General features: G+C 40.1%; 1 protein-coding gene and 1 long non-coding RNA gene across 2 annotated transcripts in view; both read left to right on the forward strand.

The window, feature by feature from the left end:
• Positions 1 to 7,821, forward strand: part of BACE2 (beta-secretase 2) — a 42,646-nt gene extending 34,825 nt beyond the window's left edge. Inside the window, exons 7-9 of the mRNA XM_028727233.2 lie at positions 369 to 518; positions 3,475 to 3,643; positions 6,068 to 7,821. Of these exons, the coding sequence (XP_028583066.2) occupies positions 369 to 518; positions 3,475 to 3,643; positions 6,068 to 6,321 (573 nt within the window). The 3' untranslated portion in view covers positions 6,322 to 7,821. The remainder of the gene's footprint in view (positions 1 to 368; positions 519 to 3,474; positions 3,644 to 6,067) is intronic.
• A 1,470-nt stretch (positions 7,822 to 9,291) lies between these two features.
• Positions 9,292 to 12,151, forward strand: LOC144327514 (uncharacterized). The gene is made up of 2 exons (XR_013392587.1): positions 9,292 to 9,489; positions 9,537 to 12,151. It is a non-coding gene; the product is annotated as an uncharacterized LOC144327514 (long non-coding RNA).
• Positions 12,152 to 21,543: the final 9,392 nt, after the last annotated feature.

Raw genomic sequence — 21,543 nt, forward strand, 5'->3', positions numbered from 1 at the left:
GGGTTAATTATCAATCCAATAAAATAAGTGGACAGATGTATTTTTTATTTTTTTTAGCAGTAAAGCATTTTGATCTTCAAAGGCTTGGGACTTTAATCAGCAAGGTAGTGAACAGAATCAAGGCTAGTTATTGTTCAGGGGTCATAATACGATGGACTCTTCCTAGTTATTGTATCACTTGCATACTTTTCCCACTTCCAACGTGATTTGCCACTGCCCTTTGAAACCAGGATCACATGCTCCCAGCTGCTTCTTTTCCAGGAATTTTGCTAATGCTTCTCCTCAAGACTGTGCCTGTTCATAGGTGACAAAAAACAGGATCTCATTAATTCAGCCTAACATCCCTACCCCCTCCATTTTCTGTATAGATTCAAGAATTCTCACCTGGATTTTGGAATGGTGTACAGCTTGCTTGCTGGGCTAAAACTGAACAGCCTTGGACCTTCTTTCCAGAGATATCTATCTATCTGAGAGATGAAAATTCCAGCAGATCATTCAGGATCACTGTCTTTCCACAGGTCTGAACAAGCCCTTTATTGTAGTGTTTGTCAAGAGAAGCAATAATTTCATTGATCGTACAGCACTTAATGAGTACTTCATTGAAGATTTTGGCATTTGTATATACTGCCTTTTTAAAAACAGGATTTATAGTGCTGCTATTCTTTCCCACGCTAACTCAGAAGGTTGGCTGCCCATTGGTGGAATCTTGCTGGTCTCCTCATCACTAATAGTTCAGTACTTGCTTATCATTCTGTAGAGATCTTTTCAGCAGCAACACAATAACTCTGTTCACATGACATAGTTATTACTCACTAAAATAGTAAGCTAGCATATCCAGCCAGTTGGAATGGGAGGACAGGATTATGTCAGTATGGCACGCTCCCAATCCATATGCAGTCATTTCAACGTCGACATGGAAAACCAGAGTTTGCAATCGGCCAGATATGGTCCTACAAGGGTACAGTTCAAGGAAGCATAAATTCCATACAGATATTGTACTGAATATGCACAACCCCCTCCCATTCTGTACATTTGCTGACTCTGCCATGGAGTCCATAACATAGAAGACTAAAGGAGCATGCGAGTCCTTTAATCAGCTATGACAATATAGTGAACCATGCACATCCATTTCATATCAAAATGTTTTAAATCCAAGAATGGGGACCTTTTGTTAATCTGGATTGTAATCAATAGCCTATTCCTATTTTGTGATTCTGCATTTTCAGAAAAATGGTGGCTGGTTCACACATGATAATTCTTTAGAAATGTGCAAGTCTCTTGCCAGACTCGCTGCCAGTAGACTTTCGTGGACAGTCTTTTTGCACCATGCTAGTGTTATAGACCATTGTAGAAGTCTTTTCAGTCATTGCTCAGGTGGAGCACCCCTGAATAAATTCAGTCTGGCTAGGATCCTGACAGCAGACACTTATACTCCTGGAGTGTCTACACGGGGGTGGGGGTGGGTCATGATGTTTGAACTAGCCCCTTGGTTTGTGGGAATGACACAATGCAGTCCAACTAGTCTTAGCCAATTTATAAGAAAATCTGCTTTTAGACTAACTAGTTAATTCTTTTCACGGGGGGAGGAAGTACTAAAATTCCTTCTCTCCCTCCCCCCACAAGAGCATTAATGAAGTGATATTTTATGAAGCTATTATGATCTTTATCATCTGAGTATGCAAAGATTGTGAAGCCGATTGACGAGGGTCCAGAAATTATTCATGTAAATCTGATTATCTTGAAATATTTCTGTAAGCTTAAGTGTTTCCTTGCCCGTACTTTCAAGCAGCTTTAATGAAGCAAATGTGACTTTGAAATGGCCTTCAGTTGTAATTCCAGGCTTAAACTTTTAATGAGCAGCCAAGTAACATAGGGACCTGGTTTTGCCTTGATGGCATTGTGCATTCTGAAGTCTAACTTATTTCCCTATATTGTTAACACTGTTTTAGGAAAACACATGCACATTGATAGGTAGAGTCCGGATCAGTTTTAATTTGGAGTATATCCTACACAAAATTGTAGTTGTTTTTCTTATTTCAGTAACTTTGTTGCTGTTGATTTGTGTAATGCAAGCTTGTCACACAGAACCCTGTTCTCCTGGCTCCACCATTCCTCTAAGCCAGGTTGTCATGTATATCCCAAATGCAAAAGGGTGCTTAGAATGCCTACAGTGGTGCCTCGCAAGACGAAATTAATCCGTTCCGCGAGTCTCTTCATCTTGCGGTTTTTTCGTCTTGCGAAGCACGGCTATTATCGTCTTAGCGGCTATTAGCGGCTTAGCGGCTATTAGCGGCTTAGCGGCTTTAAGAAAAAGGAAACGAACTCGCAAGAACTTGCAAGCCCATAGGGAAATTTGTCTTGCGGAACGACTCAAAAAACGGAAAACCCTTTCGTCTAGCGAGTTTTTCGTCTTGCGAGGCATTCGTCTTGCGGGGCACCACTGTACCTGGGACATATGACATACTTCAGAAAAATTGACTCTGGCTCTCATTGATCAGAAGGTCACTCCCTCCAAGGTGAGGGGACAGATCTTTTAAAAGTTGAGCTGCTCTTGGCACTTTGGTCCCTCTAACTGTCAGGGATCCAGGCCAGATCTTCCACACCACCAGGAAGTTGACCACCCTTCCTGTCCACTTGTAGGTAGACTGAGATAATTGTGCTGTTAGTAATTAGGACTGACGTAGTCTGCTTTTGGAGTTATTGGACTCTTTTTTGCTTTTAATATTACTGTTGAACCTTATTGCCCTCTTCCTTATATATTTTTAACAAAGTTTCACAATTTGGACTAGTGGAGTCAAGTGTGTGATGGCCACCCTCAGAATTTGGGAATCTCCACTTGCCTAGATCCCTTTGGATTTCACACTATTGGAAGTCTTAAGACCAGATTTGGTAAAGCCAGGAACGTGCCCTACTCTGAGGGAGAAGCAGAGGACTGGGGGGAGCTGGCTTTACACTCTGAGCAAATTTGCAAGGAATTGGCTGGAGAAGTGCGTTGTGCTGGTCCAGGATTTAACCATTAATTTGATATCTCCAGTTTTCACTCCTGTTTGTGGGGCTGTAGGTTACCAAAAGATGGTGGTAGTGGTGGTGGCAACGGCAGCCACTGAATAGTAATACCTAACTGGCAATACTGCAGGGCTATTGTGTAGCAGTTGCAGAAGGAAGGAGGGCACAAGAGGCTGTCATGAGCACGCACACACACACACACACCAGCTGAAGTCAATTGTGGAATGGTGAGGAATGGTGGAAAGAAGTATACAAATTTCTGTGTGAAAAGTAAGTAGGGTTTATTCATTTTGAGTTCTTGACAAGCTGCAACTTAAAACCCAGCATTTCTATAGTTAATGGAGTCATTATCCCATCCTTTGTAATTTGGCTGCTGTTGTGTGTTCAGATCTTATCTGCTAATCTTCTAAATTTAGGTACTGTATATTGCTGCTCCTTAATTGTATTTTTTTTCTTTCCAAATAACAGCTTTATATTCAGCCTGCTTTTGAGACTAGTCAGAATTTACGCTGTTATCGTTTTGGCATCTCCTCTTCTCCCAATGCCCTGGTCATTGGCGCGACAGTGATGGAAGGATTCTATGTCATCTTTGATAGAGCTCAAAAGAGAGTGGGCTTTGCATTAAGTACTTGTGCTGGTAAGAGACCACTTCTGAATAGCATATACTTAACAATTTAAGGTAGCACCTGACATTTTTTTTTCATTATTTTTTTTTTCATTTATTGGATTTGTGTACCACCCTTCCTCAAAAGATCTCAGGGTGGTTCACAATATAAGCTTAACAATCTGCTTTTAAAAAATCACATAAAAGAACCTTGTCCGAATACTTCAAACGTTGTTTGCAAATCTGCAAATTATTTTTTAGCGCTGTTGTGTGGGTTGCAGTTTTAATCTTCACAACAATCTTGTAAAGTAGGATAGGCATTCAGATTATTTGCCAAAAGCCACCAAGGAGCTTCAGAAGTGAGCTGGGCTGGTATCCGAAAACCACGCAACTAGTTCCATGTGCCCAAGGGAACTATGGACTCGCATTTCTTCAATTCCTATTCCCTGTTACAAATTGCTTTGGAAACTGAGGGAATTGTCAAATGCAATTCAGCATTGTGCAGGGAGCTTTCTTGTTCAGAAGGGGGTGGGAATCCTGTTGGGCTTCAGCCCCAAAATAATTATTTGAATTCCAGCTTAGGCCTCTTGGTTATACCTGAACCTGAATCACACACACGTGCTTGATGGTCTCAGATTAGTGCAGGCTTGTTCTGGAAAGGAATATTAATTTTTGACATACAGTCTGAGAAGCAATTTTGCTGTTACATTTCTGAAAAAAGCAAATATGCTGTTACATTTCTCAGTAAAGCAAATATGAATCAATGTGATTGCCCTTTTGAAATAAGATGCTTTTTGGAAATGAAAAGCCCAAATGTATGTTGGAAGTACTTGAATATAGAGTTTTATTAATACTCTTATTGCAGCTCTAATAAGATTACTTGATAGTCTTAAACTGTCTGTAATATCTTCCCATTTCAGATAAATTACTAGGCAGGGGAGAGGTTGGGTGAGTAGGAAACCAATAAATAGAATATAAACCTTGTGATGTACAAGAACAGGAGAGTTAACAGGGACCTGAAATCATTCATTTTGCTAGAAGGAGAACAGAATGTTCACTTTGACTTTATTTTAAGATGAAATTTTGTATTCCGTGTGACTTTCATGTGAGAGTAGTATGACCAAATGGGACATGAAAAGCTTAATTTAATGTGTAGCTGGATTTTGTTTATATATTTATCTGGTTGTTCTTCAATATGCACACTTCCTTTAGCTTGGATTTAATGGAGAACTTTAAGTGTTATCACCATATGTAGTCCTAAACCTACCCACTCATGGGGCTTTGTGGGGCAGCAGAAGAGTCCACAGATTATTGCCTGCTCATAACAGCAGCTGTGGAAGATCGGGGGAGGGGACGTAATTGGGTGGGTCTGATCCCTTCATCAGCTCCAGGCTGGCACAGTGATCTGGTTCAGTTCAGAATGGCACAGCGATTGGGTCCAGCGGATCCCAGGTTGGCTTTTTCCCACACCTTGCCCATCCTTGGAATGTCCCACCGTGGGGCTTTCTGCTGATAGGAGTACCATCAACAGGCCTCCCACTTGTGGGTGGTTGCTGGGAGGCTGGCTCAACTGGGTGAGCTAAGTAGAGGAACACCTCTGGTCAATTAAAAACAAGCCTACAGCCCAGTACAAGGGCAGGTTTGGATTGCTCTCTCCATATTAAACCATGGTTTAGTGTTACGAAGATCAGCTGCAGATAGTGTTGGGGTTATGCATTCCTGCCTCCAACTGCCTCTGGCACAACCACAAGGAGATCAGAAGCTTCGAATTCCACTTTAGATTAACTAAATTCTAGCATTGCATTTGAACATTAAACTGTGTTTAATCTTACCTATGGTTTGTTGAAAGAAGCCAAACTGGAAACTGTGATTGTCTCAAAACAGCAATAGCTTGGCATAATAAAATGAGATGTGAACGAGCTTCATGCACCTATACTCAGCTACATCCCATGATCCAGAAAACAACCCATGAAGTCTGAATTGTGGTTTCCTGAACTGGGAAATGATGGTTTTTGGTTTATCCCAAACCATCCAGGATCTTAAATGGTTTTAAATTGGCTTAATATTGATACATATGAACCAAGAAACTAACAGAAAAACAATAGCAAACTGAGACTTCATGGCTGCACCTCACAAAGGAAGGGGTGAGTGGCTGCTTGTAGAGTAACACAGCTTTTTCACATCTTTGCTTATTAAGCAGAGAGATGATCATCGAAGCATAGCCATGGTTTGAAGTTAGCTTATTTCAATGAACAGAAAATACAGCAAGCTGTGTTTAATCTAAAATGGAAGTGAATGCTTCAGAACTTGCAAGTCTGAGAATTGTCTAGACTCACTCTTGCAGTTCCAAACTATGGTTTAGTGTACCCAGCCCTAAATATTTACATGCATATAACAGTTTAAAGCTGTAAACCTTTTAAACATTTGTGTCTCTCTCATTCCTTTGTTCTCGTTTAGAAATTGGAGGTTCTCCAGTATCTGGGATTGAAGGTCCTTTTGAAACTACGGATGTAGCAAGCACCTGTGTGTCCACAATACCCTTCCATGAACCGTTGTTGTGGATTGTGTCCTATGCACTGATGAGCTTCTGCGGACTTGTCCTTCTGGTGCTCATTGTCTTACTGCTCCTGCCTGCTCGCTGTCGTCGTCATTATTCTGACAATGACATTGTAAATGATGAATCGTCCTTAGTACGGCATCGATGGAAATGAAGAATTCAGTCCAAGCTCAAGGAATACTTGCACTTTGCTTAGCAGTACTATGGACAGGCTGTTCCAACCAAAGGTAGAAGTCCAGGCTTCACTCCTTGCAAACTTAAGCACATGTTTCACCAGAAGATGTTCTCCAATTCTGCTGCCTCATAATTTCTAAGCTTTTTTTCTAACAATTTTTTGAACCAAATACATATACTGTATAATCACTCCAAGTGCTACTCTGCTTTTCTAGTTGACAATCATGCAGCTCAGCCAATAAGTACATTTTTAAAAATGCTAAATACTTATTCCATAGTTTGAAAAAGATTGGCTTCTCTATTCCCATCCCCACCCCACTCTAAGAAAAAAACAAAAAATGTTTGCATGTGTTTGGTAAGCCATTATTCAAACTTTGGATACCAAATCATAATGATGAACCCAAAGCTTTATTTATGTCTGTTTTTCTTATTATCCCCATTCTATTATTTTTTAAAAAAATCAGTAGGTTGATTGTGAAGCTTCATCAGTGGACAGTGGAAAATGAGGTTAGCAATACAGACTAAATATAATCCCCTCACCCCTTCAGACCAAGGAGAGTATCTTGCACTTTCAATGGATCTCTCTTTGTAACTCTCAGGAGAAATGAAGTAGGGAAAAACATTGAAACCAAAACCTATTGTGCAGCCTTAGTATAAAACAAGACTACCTCCGAATATACAAGGATGCCATTCAGAAGTGTGATGCAAGTTCTTGACATAGAAAAAGATTCATTCCACGGGAATACAACACAACTACTCAATTTCCTTTCAGCTGTCCTTTCAAGATTTTTTCCACTTAATGGCATTTGAAAATATTTGACTTTGCCACCCACATTAGCATCCTGTGTTCTGAATCCATGCATAGCTAATTTTTGAATGGGTTCTTCAAGCCTTTGTACATGCATCCTGCAAAGCAGATGGGCTGTAGGGGCAAGTGCCTCTCTTTACACCTTTTGGGTATGTCTCTAATGCCTAGCAATTGAAATGAAAACAATGCAATGTAAGGTGAATCTTCAGTTGAAAAGTGGCTCATTTGGCTGTGGCCTCAGCTGTGAAAGGCAAAGGGGTGTTTTTTTTCATGAATGGACAGTGAGCTAGGAGGTGGGCCAGATGATGAATATGAACATTTTAATATCTCTGTGGCAAGAGTAAGGCTCTAGGACCTGTGCAGAAATATCTACGGCCATGCCAACTTATGCCCATGTACATATCTTTGTACTTGCAAGCTTAAGGACAGCTTGTGTTGAAATCAGTATGTGGCAGCAGCATTCCTACAACCCATTTAGGCCAGTCTTCCCCCTCCCCAAAGGCTTCTGCAGGCTGAAATACTTATATGAATAGGCTGTGTCCATACTCAAGTCTTTTGACTTGTAGAGAGAGGGAGGAATCTGTCCAAAAGCAGTGAAAACAAAACTCATAAGTTTTGCATAGGTTTCCAGTTGAGAGTCAAACTTGAGATTTATTAAATTAGTAAAGTGTTTCTACTATTTGATTTTCAATTTCCTCTATACTTAATGATCCAGTACTACAGAAGCTAGGAAACGCTTTAATTCTGATAAAGACAGCACAATCTCTTCCCCCTCATCCCAGTGATTACCATTCTCTTATTAAAATCTTCCATGTGCTTGGTTGATCACTCACATGGGATTTTTGATGTCCAAGCAAGGATGTGGAAAATAGCAGCTTTTGTTATATAGACTGGTGGCCTGTATGCTTTCCTCTTCACATTTTACTCTTCTGGTTCCATTGCACATCACATTTCGATCCCCTCATGGATGCTTTTTGTACAAGCTTACAGTGCTTTTAGTGCACAGGTACTAAATCTGTTCCACCAGTGATGCCAAGTCAGTAACTCTGCTTTGCAAAGGTTTCCATTTCATGTCCATACTGTTCCCTAAATACATTTGGACAAGACTCTTTACCTTCCATAGTTTTTCCTATGATGGATCTGGATATCATGTGCAATGGGAGTTTTCTACAAAGTGGGGAAAATTATGTCTCAAAATGTTGGTCACACACAGCTGTTAAGCCATTCTGAAACCCAATCCATCGAACAGTTTTGCCTTTTATTCTTAAACCAGAAAGGCACATGTCAGAGAAAACTTGTTTTCTGTTTAGAGGGAAGTACCGTATTTTTTGCACCATAACACTCACTTTTTTCCTCCTAGAAAGTAAGGGGAAATGTCTGTGCGTGTTATGGAGGGAATGCCTACAGGTGGCGGGGGGGGGATCTGCTGCAGTCGTGAGCAGAGGATCCATGGTTCCCCTTCCTTCCCTCCTCCGTGGCTTGCTTTGAAACAGCAAAGCAGGAGAAGAGCCGCTGAGTGGGGAGGAGAGAGGGACAGAGAGCCTGCTTGCTTTAAAGGAGCAAAGTGGGAGAGGAGCCGCTTACATGAGTGTAAGCGGCTCCTGTCTGGTTGGTTCCTTTAAAGCAAGCAGGCTCTCTGTCCCTCTCTCATCCCCACTCAGCTCGCTAAATAGCAGCAAAGTTTTTCAGCTCGCTAAGCCGGGGATGAGCGGGAAGGAGGGAGAAAAGCAGAGCCTGCTTGTTTTAAAGGAGCAAAGTGGGAGAGGAGAGGAGCCTTCTCCCCTTATACCCCTCTTCTTCATTATTAGCAGCATCCTTCTCCACCCACCCCATGCATGCTTCTTCTCCCCTTAAACCCCTCTTCTGCATTATTAGCAGCATCCTTCTCCTTGTCCCTTGAGTGCTTTTCCTTCCCTCCCCACTTAAAACGTGGTTACAAAGCACTGATCCACATGGATCCTCAGGATTTTTGCATTGGGCTACTCCAAACTCACTGTCAGATCACATGTCTGTGGCCACAGCATGAACCACAAAAATCATACATCCACTGTTTCATTTATAATATTTTTTTTCTTGTTTTCCTCCTCTAAAAACTATGTGCGTGTTATGGTCGGGTGCGTGTTATAGAGCGAAAAATACGGTAAATTATTCTGCTCCCCTGCTTCCGATTTGATTTTTCTGGTTCATAAGTAACATTCAAAAGCAAGCCCTTTTTTATTTAAAGTCACACTCTCACACACACACTGGTTGTGTGTGCGCACATGTGTATAGAATCTTTTCATCACATGGTAAGCTGTCAGCTATTGTCTATGTGAAGAATATCTAAAACCCTTGAAGCATGTATATAAGCCCTTTGCTGATACTGAAGCAGGGGAACATGCTGGCAGATTATCTGAGCATCATTATAAGTTTTCCTTTTAATGGCAAATTTATCTGGAGATTTTCACTCGGCAGTATTTCACTTCAGTGCCTATTAAATAATGATTTCATTTTGAATTGGTGGTTTGGACACTGTAAATATAAATACTTGAAAAAAGCATAAGCAATAATAAAATATAAGAAACAAACTCATGATATATAGTGGGATCCCTTGCCACAAAAATATGGCTAACGAAGACGGTGCTGTCTGACATTTGCTTATAGCACAACTTTCATCCATCTTTCTAAACTGAGATGTCCAGTGGCAGATATTATAGTAGTTTATTGTTCTGTTGCTCAGGCAACCATGGCAGCACTGAAAAGGTTCAATTTTTAACCTGAAACACATTAAGAAAATGCACTGTGAAATACATTGCACCTCTCAGCTTTGCATGCGCCCCACCCTTACATTTTTCTGTTGTGAACATTCTTTAAAGAAACTTGTAACTAAATTGAAAACTTTTAAAATAAGATGAATGATTGGGACGGGGGGGTGGGGAGAAATTGCCCAGTTATACATTGTTTTAAAAATGGAAACGTGCTTTTCACCAGAAACTGCTGTTCTTGACCTTCAGCTGCTACATCCTACTGTAAACATTACTCCCAATTTGCCGTGAAATTTAATTTTGTTCCCTGACTTTTAAAATAAAGATATATTAGTGGAAATACAGGATTCAGACTGAAGCACAAGGTTGTATCTGTTCTCTGAGACAGTGTGCATGATCAGCATACTCACGTGAAATATCTGCAGCTGGCCAGTATCTCTAAGAGGCAGCAAAAATATGTGCTCATGTGGTTTGGTTTGGTTTGGTTTGGTTTGGTTTGGTTTGGTTTGGTTTGGTTTGGTTGCTTAAAAAAACACTTATTACAGTTTCAACATTAGCATATTAGGCAAGATTAGAACCTACTTCCGGGCAAGTGCATTGTAAAAAATAAATAAAAATGCAAGTGTTTTGCTGTGGGGAGCGTTCAGATATCAGTTTTCTGCCACCTCCATTCTGAAATGTTTTTGTTCAGCAACAGCTGTATCTTGTGAGACTGCTGAGAATGCTATTGGAAGAAACTCTCTGTTTGACTTCTTGGATCACCTTAATGGCTTTACTGGCAAAGAGAATAGATAGAATGCAGTAAAAATAAGCATGTGCTTTCTATAATATACAGTGCTCAGTGAACTGAACCTCAGTGCAAAACATTTTGTTACTATACTTCTGCAATAGGTGTTAATAGCAGTTAATAGGGATTGCTTTTTAAAAAGAAAAGAAAAGAAGAATAACATTCTTGCCATTTGGCCTTCTGAGGACTAATCGATCACCACAAAAATATTCCAATTCCTGTGTCTTTCTCTTTTACAATAAAAAATAAAGAATAAAATGCTAACTTGGACAGCAGTTCATCTGTCTTGGTTGAAGTAACCCTGTTGCATCTCAAGATGGTGTCTCTTACTAGAATGAAGGCATATACTGCATGTATTGTTAGCTAGATCATTTTTCTGCTGCTCTATTAATTGCCCATGTACATTGTTTGGATTGTTCCCATATTCAAGGTTTGACAAGGCATTATCTTGAAAGATCTTCCAACGGACCCACTTCTGTGATGTTAGAATTTTGCGTGTTGGATTCTGGTAGTATTAGAATGGGAAACTTGTGCCAAAGTAGAAGAGGTGGAAGTAAAATATATGTAATATATGTCAGAGTTGGCTCTGGGCAACTGACAGCACTCTTGAGATTATTTGGGAGCCAAGAATCAAGAGCCATGAGAGGGACCAGTTGTCAGAACTGATAAGCAAGGCAGGATTGAGGGACAAGCTAGGTGTAGCAACTGATGAACAAGTTGGGGCCAGAGGACAAGCACACACCATGGCTTAGAAATGTCTTGTAGTGCAAGGAAGGGCCCACCTTTTATATTCTGGATCCACTGACCAGCCTTGGTGGGTGGAGTCAGTCCAGAAGCCTCTTCACTGAGAAGGTTGCTAGCTGCAGTTCAGTGATTTACCACATGAGATTCCAGCAGTTCCTGACAGCCAAGAGGTTTAACCTCCCTGTTTAATGTGGTAACTGTACTCTAGAAAGAGGTTGCGATGTTGGTAATTTTAGATAATGTAAAGCATCTATGATATTCTGCTGTGTTGAGCTATACCCAGAGGCTTAATCGTATTTTTACATATTTATTTATTTTTAAAAAGTTTGTTCCTTGATGTCTGTCAAGACTGCCTAAAATGTTATCTAGAGTCTCCTACCTCTCTGGGACCTACTTGAAATTCAACTTGGGCTGGTTCTGTTCCACAACCTTTTTTCCTGATAGGCTTTCCCCCCTTCTTCATATTTAGGAATGGGTGGATTAATTCCATCTTCTGAAGGGGATGTTTTACATTTCACAGAAACCATTGTACACAACTACAACATAGAATGCTCTTGGTTACTTTGAAAAGTGAATTTTAACAAGTCTGACTATGTTTTTCCTCGAAATCACAGTGTTAGCACATTGTCAGGGTATGTGTAAAGCATTTGCATTTATTTTCAGCCATACTCTTGATGCCTATAAGAATTCTCCAAATTTGAAAATAAAGGTGAAGTGTGTTGTTTTCTGTGGCGAGGTATTATTATGAATGTGCATCCACATGGTCAGACTTAAATTAAACTGAAGTCTGGGAAATGCAACCAACCTCATTGACACAGTGGTTTAATATAAATATACAAATACTAATTAATAAATTTGGCTATGCAGAGAAGAAGGCATCTCAATACATAATACTAAGGAGGAAGGATCCCCATGTAGAAATTTCCCCCATCTAAATTGCCATGGATTGTACCCGACACTGTCAGTGCAAGAGTGATTTTCACACGTGCAACAGAACCTCACTTTGGAAGTGTACAGGAAGGGAGGAAGGGAAGGGGAAGTTCCATTGGGCAAGCAGAATTCCACTAACTCAACACTGGATTCCACCCATGTAAGATTACAGAAGTTAATCTGCCTACTAAAATTGGGATGGAATATAGAATATGTGCATAATGATTCTAAAATTGAAATCAGCCTTCCCTAATCTGGAGCACTCTGTATGTTTTTGACTGCAGCTCTCATCCACTCCAACCAGCATGGCCAGTGGGTCAAAGACATTTGGGGTTGTAGTCCAAAACATTTGGTGGTTGGGGAAGGCTGCTCTAAATGACTTGATTTGTTTATGTTTTATTGTATATATATCTATATATAGATATATATATATTGTGTGTGTACGTACACACACACACACAAGACAAAATATTAACTTCTTGTTACTACCAACTTTAAATGTTTAGATACTTATTCTTGTTAAGGATTATTATCTCAGTTTCTATTATGCCACATTGTATTTGAGTCTCATGGAGCCATTCAGGAGCCATGCTGTTGTACTAAAGCTTCCCAATGAAAAAATAGTATCTTCAAAATGGAGAATCATCACAGCTTTCAAATATTCTTTTAAGTGCTTATTGCATTCATCTTTAGTAAAATATGTTATTAATGGATTGTTGTATTGAAGTACATCTTCCCTATAGAAGAATGAAATTGGAACCATAGAATTTGCAATTCTATTAACTGATTTAAACTTGTCTAAATATTGTACTGTTATCGCGTTCTTATGATTACATACAATTTGAAGTACGTTTCAGAGAAGCAAGCCTCACTCACTGCGTTAGACCCTCAGATAGGCACACTACAGGTGTTCATAACCTAGTAAGCAGCCTTAATATCTTTTGCCAATAAGAAAATGTTGGGCCTGAGTAGTGTGTTATAGGGGAAGTGCTTTAAGCAATTGGGTACTATTTCTGTCTTCCATGGACTCCTATCCATGGGCAAATCTTCCTTGCAAGCTGAGTATTTTGCATTAATATCAATCTTTTGCTAACAATGCAGGGTGGGGGTGTTGAATGATTGAAATTAAAAAGAAAACTAATCCTGACACGCTGGACTTTTGTGTGTTTGTGCAGCCCCCTGAGCATAAAAATGTAGCACGTCAGGACAAGAGTCCTAACATAGTCTGCCACGGCTTGAGAGTAAGGAGGTGTCTGATTTGTTTTGATACTAGGGTGTCCTTGTGTCCTTCTTTATAGAGGACAGTCCTCTATGTGAAGGGCTGTTTAGTTTTGAAGATGATTAACAATAAGGGAGAGAAGGGGCCTTGGAGTTGACAGCACCTGGACAGTATCAGACTGAGCAGCCAGGAACACAGAACACTTGGGACAGAGTCTTCCCCACAGTGGTGAAATGTGTTTTATTTCTATTACATTATTTCTAAATATGCATCTGTACATATGTTAGCATGTGCAAATTTTATTCAAATCTCTTGCCTTTTTATTTTGGGAGGTGCATTTCCTCATTTTTGGCAAAGTGGCCATCAGATTAGCTAGAAGAGAGCTCAACCGAAATAGGTGTGTCATGTCAGCCTGATGGCCATATAGCCTACGTCTATAGAGGCTTTCTGCTGAGCCACAAATTATTCCACTAAACTTTTGGTCAGTTTGGGTTAATGGGGGGAAATGCAGGATTTTTTTTTATTTTTTTTTTTAATTCTTTTTTATTGATTATTCCATAAAAAGAAAAACAAAGATAACACACATATAACAAAGACAACAACACAAAAAAGAAAGAACATACAGAAAAAAACAAAAGAAACAAGTAAAAGGTACACATAATTATTGTTTTTACAATCTCCTATAACATAGCTGTTTCTTTCAGGACTTCCTTCAGCTTGGCCGCAAGTCGTTCGAAGCAATAAATAAAGTTACACGTTTCATCTTCTATATTGTTATTGTCATTGTCTCCAATTTTGTTCTCTCTTTTCCTTACCCAATAACCCGTAGTCTATCACAGTGCATCTTTAAATCCCTTTAGCGTTATTTGTCCATCACTAATACCTTCCAGATAATCTGCGTACTTTCCCCAATCCTTAATGAACACTTGGTCTTTTATATATCTAATTTTCCCCGTTAATTTATCGAGTTCTGCATACTCCGATAGTTTAGATCTCCACTCCTCCGTTGTTGGGATTTCCTGCTGTTTCCACCTCTGAGCTATTAAAACCCTTGCTGCTGTTACCGCATAGTATACCAATCTGCGATCCTCCTTTTTTATTTCTTGTCTTAGCATCCCTAATAAGAAAATTTCTGGTTTCTTTACAAACGTGTACTTTAGTATCTTTTTTAATTCGGTATAAACCTTCTCCCAAAACAGCTTTACCCTTCCACACTCCCACCACATGTGGTAAAAGGAGCCCACTGCATCTTTACACCTCCAGCACTTATTATCCACCTTATACATCTTTGAAAGTTTCATGGGTGTCAGGTGCCACCTGTAAACCATCTTCATGACATTTTCCTTTATCACAGTACACGCCGTAAAATTCAACCCGTCTCTCCATAATCTTTCCCAGTCCTCGAATTGTATACTATGCCCTATATCTTTTGCCCAGCGGATCATCACTGATTTAACTTCCTCGTCTGCTAAATTCCAGTCTAGCAGCATCCTATACAACTTGGATATGTTTTTCACTTTATTATTTATTATTTCCGTCTGAAATTTCGAGTCATTGTCCGCATAGCCTCTTTCCTTGATGTCTCTGCTAAGCATCTGGTTAATCTGTTGGTGATGAAGCCAATCGTAAACATACTCTTTTATCTGTTCATAAGGTTTTGTTCTCCATTTCCCATCCACTTTGATAACTAACTGGTTATATGTTGCCCAGTTGCTTCTCATATTGATCGTTTTTATGCTTGTTATTTCAAGGGGTGATAACCAGTGTGGTGTTTTCGGTTCTAACACATTTTTATATCTTTCCCACACTTCGATTAGCGGTCCTCTAAATATATGATTACCAAACCCCTTATGTGCTTTCATTTTGTTCTTCCATAAATAGGCATGCCATCCAAAGTAGTTATCGAAGCCCTCCAGATCGAGGAGCTCCGTATTTTCCAATTTAACCCAATCTTTTAACCAACTTAGGCAAGATGCCTCATAGTATAATTTCAGGTCTGGCAGGGCAAAGCCCCCCCTTTCCTTTACATCTGTTAGTAATTTAAATTGAATCCTGGGTTTTTTGCCCTGCCATATAAACCTCGAAATTGTCCTTTGCCATTCTTTGAAAATCCTGCACCCTTTTATTATAGGGATAGACTGGAATAGGAACATTAGTCTTGATAAAACATTCATCTTGATCATATTCATCCTTCCCCACATTGACAATTTTAACCGTCCCCATTTTTCTAAGTCTCTCTTTACTTCCCTCCACATCGGCTCGTAGTTATTTTTATATAGGTCTATATTTTTAGGTGTTAGCCAGATGCCGAGGTACTTGACCTTTTTGACCGTCTCTATCTGTGATTGCTGTTGGATTGCCTCTATTGTCCTTGAATCTACGTTTTTATATATCATTTTTGTTTTTTTCTTATTTAGTTTAAACCCAGCCACTTCTCCGAATGATTCTATTTCCTTCAAGATTTCTTCTACTGAGGTTATAGGGTCTTCTGTCATCACTATCAAATCATCGGCAAAGGCCTTAGTTTTATACACATTCTTTCCTAACGTTACTCCTTTTATATTTCCATTTTGTCTTATCGAGTTTAAGAGTACTTCTAACACTGTTATAAATAGTAACGGGGAGAGCGGACAGCCCTGTCTTGTGCCCTTCCTTATTTTTATCTCTTCCGTAACCGTACCATTTACAATCAGTTTGGCCTTTTGTTCAGTATATATTGCCCTTACCCCGTTGAAGAAGTTGTTACCTACATCCATATATTCTAGATTTCTCAACATAAAGTTCCATATCACATTATCAAACGCCTTTTCGGCGTCAATAAACATCATTGTGACTTGCTTATCAATCCTAACAGACAAAAATTCTAACATATCAATAATATGTCTTGTATTATCCCTCATCTGCCGACCTGGCAGGAATCCTGCCTGGTCCGTATGGATAATATCTACTAACACATTTTTTAACCTTTTTGCCAGGATTCCTGCGAATATCTTATAATCCGTGTTCAGCAGTGAGATTGGTCTATAGTTTTTAACCTGGGTTAAATCCGCGTCTTGTTTGGGGAGGAACGTGATGTATGCTTCCTTCCAGGTCTCTGGGATTTCTCCTTCCTTTAAGATGATGTTCATAGTCTTTTTCAAAGGTCCCACCAAAATAGATTTCATTTCTTTGTAATATCCTGCAGTAAATCCGTCAGGGCCTGGTGCTTTGCCCCTCTTTAGGTCTCTAATTACCTCCTCTATTTCCTCATTTTCAATTGGGGTATTCAGTCTTTGTTTCCCTTCTGCTGGAATTTTTTGTCCCCCTTTTTCCTTTAAGAATCTTTCTATCTTCCTTGGGGCAACTCTCTCTTGATCTTTATACAAATTTCTATAATAATTAAGAAACTCACTCCTTATTCCTCTGGGATCAGTTCTTTCTTCCCCGTCTGTTATTATTTTATTGATTGTCCCTTGCTCTTTCCTTTTTTTGATTTGCCAGGCAAGCCATTTCCCTGGTTTGTTCGCAAATTCAAAGTTTCTTTGTCTAAATCTTTTAATGTTCCACTCTACCTCTCTGTTTATTATTGTGGCAAACTGGGTTTGCAGTATTTTTATTTTTTCTTTTGTCTTTGGGCAGTTAGGCTTCTGGACTAACTTTTGTTCATTTGCCATTATCTGTCTGAGGATCTCTTCTTTATTTTTCTCTCTATTTCTATTTTTAATTGCATTCTGTTGTATGAAGTACCCTCTTATTACTGCCTTACTTGCATCCCAGATTACGCTCTCTTTTGTTCCTTTATCACAGTTATCCTTAAAGTACTCTGTCAATTTTTCCTTTGCCGTTTCCACCACTTTCTGATCATCTAACAAATAGTCCTTTAATCTCCATCTAAAGGGTCTCTTCTCTAAGCTTTCTAGTTCTATCTCTAATGGATTGTGATCTGATATTACTTTCGGTCTTATTTCTATAAGTTTAACTCTTGGACATAGATCTTTTGAGATCCAAATCTGGTCTATTCGTGAGAGTGATTGGTTAGGTTCTGAATAGAAAGTGAATTGTTTCTCGAGTGGGTGTCTGAGGCGCCAGATGTCCACTAAACTGCAGTTTTCCGCTAAGGCGAAAAAAGATTTTGGTAGTTTCCCCTCTCTGTTTGTTCCGTCTCTAAGTCTATCCATATCAGGCGAGACGACTGCATTCATATCCCCCATTAGGATTATTTTTTGATCGACATACTCCATTAGTTTTTCTTCTAATCTTTTAAAAAATTCATTTTTACTACCATTCGGGGCATAGATCCCTACTACCAGCATCTTTTCTCCTTGCCAGTTGATATTGACCCCTATCATCCTCCCTTCCTCATCTTTGAACATTGTTTTAGCTTCTATTTTACTACTAATATACAGTACCACACCTCTTTTCTTTACCCTATCCAGGGTTTCAAACTCATTTCCTAGCCGTTTATTAATCAACACCTTTCTATGCTTTCTGGCCACATGCGTCTCCTGAAGACAGATAATGTCCAAATTTTTCCTTTTCAAACATTGTTCAATTTTATTTCTCTTTTTTTTGTCGTTCATCCCATTTATGTTCCAATTCCAAATTTTTAATCCCATAATGCTTAGCTTTTCCTTTCGTTACTCTTTAGAATCTTCCTATCAGTTATATATTCTCAGAATCTTCCACTTCCTCTTCTTCTTCCTCTCCCGACCCACTCCCCTCCTCTTCTCCCTCCTCTAGCACTCTTGGTTCTCCTGATGGGGCCCTCTCTCCTCTCCCTAATTCTTGCTCCTCCGTTTTTAGCTCCTTGTATTTCCTAAGGAATTTCCCAGTTTCTTCTTGGTTTATAAGCTTATGTCTTTTACCTCTGTATGTAAATGATATCCCTTCCGGGAATTCCCACCTGAACTCAATCTTATTTTTCCTCAATGTCTGCACCAGGGGTTTATAAGAGTCTCTCTTTTTAAGTAATCTAATTGGGATATCTTTAAACAAAATTATGTAATTCCCGTCTATATTCAATCTCTTTTCTCTGTTCCTTTGAAGGATCCTGTCTCTCATTTCTTTATTTTTGAAAGTAATCAAACAGTCACCTGTGAATCTCTTTGCTTTTGTTGCATTGACCCGCATTCTAAATGCGTTCAGTACACTATTGGCCATTTCTTCCACTGATATACCCATCCATTCCGCTAGCTCCTTCGTCAATCTTTCTTTAACATTTTCATTCTGTGTCTCTGAGACCGCTCTCAGCCTCAGGTTCACCCCCCTCTGCCTTAGTTCATTCATCGCTATAATATCTTTTATCTCTTCCTGTGTCCTACTTAACTCCATTACATCTGATTTGATCTTTTCCTTATCCCTCTTAATATCTCTTATCTCCCCCTTTGTCCTTTTTAATCCTTCTTCTGTGAGCTGCGTCCTCCTAGATATTTCTTTTACTTGGCCCTTTAGTTCATTCACAGTTTCCTCCATTTTTTTATCTAATATCCCAATTCTTTTGTCCACCAATTCTAACTTATGCTCTACGTTAGCTTGGCTTTGCTTAATTTCTGCAAACATTTTCAGAATATCCGACTTAAAATCCACCTCCTGTTTCGAGCCCCTCCTCTCTCCTGGGGTTCCCCCATTCGTTCCTTTCTTCCCTGTATGAGACATCTTACCCCTTTATACCTTTATACCCCTCCCTCTCTCCCACCCTCTCTTAGTACCTCCCACTGTTTCTTTATTTTCACTTTTCACTTTCCTTCCTTGCTGGGATTTACATTTACTATCTCTATGTACTCCCCACAAAAAAACACAAATCCATAATCAGTAAAACCATATGCAAAAATCAGGGGCAGAACAGTTGATCCGTAATAGTACGTCGTGTGTCTTCACTATCTCAATCGTAATCTCACTTATCGGCCAGTACTTGGTTCCTGTTGTGAGGATATTTCCTTTAAGTATGTGATGGTCCCAAAAACACACGCTTCTTCTCCTCTCCCGACCCAACTAGTCCTCTATTAGTTAATCCAAGAGCTAGGAAGGCTTCAAAAAGCTCAATAGCAAGGAGGCATTTAAACCTAAAGAAATGAGTGCTGGGTGGTCAGGTAGGGGGGAGGGAGAGAGGGAGGGAGAATGAGTGGGGGGGGGATTAGTCACGACTCACACCATCTCCTCCATCTTATTTTCAAAAGTTCGTCAAGTCAGCACACGATCTCGCTGGTTCTTAAAGTAACCTTAGTCTCTTAAAAATTTAGCGTTTTCTAACCTCAAACCTCCGTCTTCAGATTTAACAGAGGGAATGTGGCTCTACCCAAGCAGTTCCCGATGCAAGCTAGCAAATATCAAAGAACACTGTCCTCTTTTTTCCCTCTTCCCACAAACTTCTCTCTCAGGTTCCAAATGGCGTCTGGTGCTTCTCTTCCAAGATTTCCACTCACATATATAGCATTAAAGCACAAAAGAAGAGAGCGTCCTTTTTCCTACTTTTAACCTCCTGTTCATCAGGGACGCCAGCCCTCTCTTTTCCTGGACCCTTTCCGAGCTCCTCCACTCCTCCACGGTTGTAAATCTTCCTTTGTGTTTTAACGTTTGTTTCTCCGGAGGGGGAGAGAGGGCTTAAAAGGGAACCACGTTACCGCCCGGGCAGATTACTCACTCTCTTTAGCACTGGTTTCTCGCCGCGTTTAAATTGACTTCGGCTATCGACTGAACTCCGTTTTCCTCTCTCTGTTCCCCAAGACTTCCTTGTTGCTGCTCTTAGCTACAAAGTTGCAGGTATCGGGTTTCTTTTTCTTTGAGAGCAAGCCGCTCTCCCTGCAAGCGCAGGGCTTCGCTATTTGAAGGCTAGAAAATGGCTCCTCTAGACCCGCTGGATCTCTCCGCTACACTCTTCGCCTTTCTCGGGTACCTGGTAGCCGGTTTGATCCTTCTTTCGGTCGTACCGAGGACTAGACTCCTTGAACACCCTTCAAAGGAGTTTTGGGGGTCTCCGCGCCCTGGAGACACCCCTATCCCTCAAAATAGCTCGGGTTCTCACCTCACGGTGTAAAACCCTGCTTGCGCTGGGATCGCAGCTGACCGGAATATCAATCTTTTGCTAACAATGCAGGGTGGGGGTGTTGAATGATTGAAATTAAAAAGAAAACTAATCCTGACACGCTGGACTTTTGTGTGTTTGTGCAGCCCCCTGAGCATAAAAATGTAGCACGTCAGGACAAGAGTCCTAACATAGTCTGCCACGGCTTGAGAGTAAGGAGGTGTCTGATTTGTTTTGATACTAGGGTGTCCTTGTGTCCTTCTTTATAGAGGACAGTCCTCTATGTGAAGGGCTGTTTAGTTTTGAAGATGATTAACAATAAGGGAGAGAAGGGGCCTTGGAGTTGACAGCACCTGGACAGTATCAGACTGAGCAGCCAGGAACACAGAACACTTGGGACAGAGTCTTCCCCACAGTGGTGAAATGTGTTTTATTTCTATTACATTATTTCTAAATATGCATCTGTACATATGTTAGCATGTGCAAATTTTATTCAAATCTCTTGCCTTTTTATTTTGGGAGGTGCATTTCCTCATTTTTGGCAAAGTGGCCATCAGATTAGCTAGAAGAGAGCTCAACCGAAATAGGTGTGTCATGTCAGCCTGATGGCCATATAGCCTACGTCTATAGAGGCTTTCTGCTGAGCCACAAATTATTCCACTAAACTTTTGGTCAGTTTGGGTTAATGGGGGGAAATGCAGGATTGTGTTAAACTGGAACACTTAAAGATATGAGATCAGGGAAAGGAGCCATCTTGTTAATAATCTGATAACCCCCAAGTAGTAATTGTTGAAACCACAACAATCCTGCAATGTGTTGGTTTGCTGGTGAGAACTGCACTGTATGTTTTGCCTTTTTTGTTGTTGTTAATGGAGGGTTAAACTGATGGATTTGTAGTAATAATCTTCCTTAAGTATTGCAGAGGAAGGCGACCCCACTGAAAGGCACCAAGCAAATCATTAAGAGGTTA

Source organism: Podarcis muralis, chromosome 4, assembly GCF_964188315.1.
Source record: "Podarcis muralis chromosome 4, rPodMur119.hap1.1, whole genome shotgun sequence".
Taxonomy (NCBI): domain Eukaryota; kingdom Metazoa; phylum Chordata; class Lepidosauria; order Squamata; family Lacertidae; genus Podarcis; species Podarcis muralis.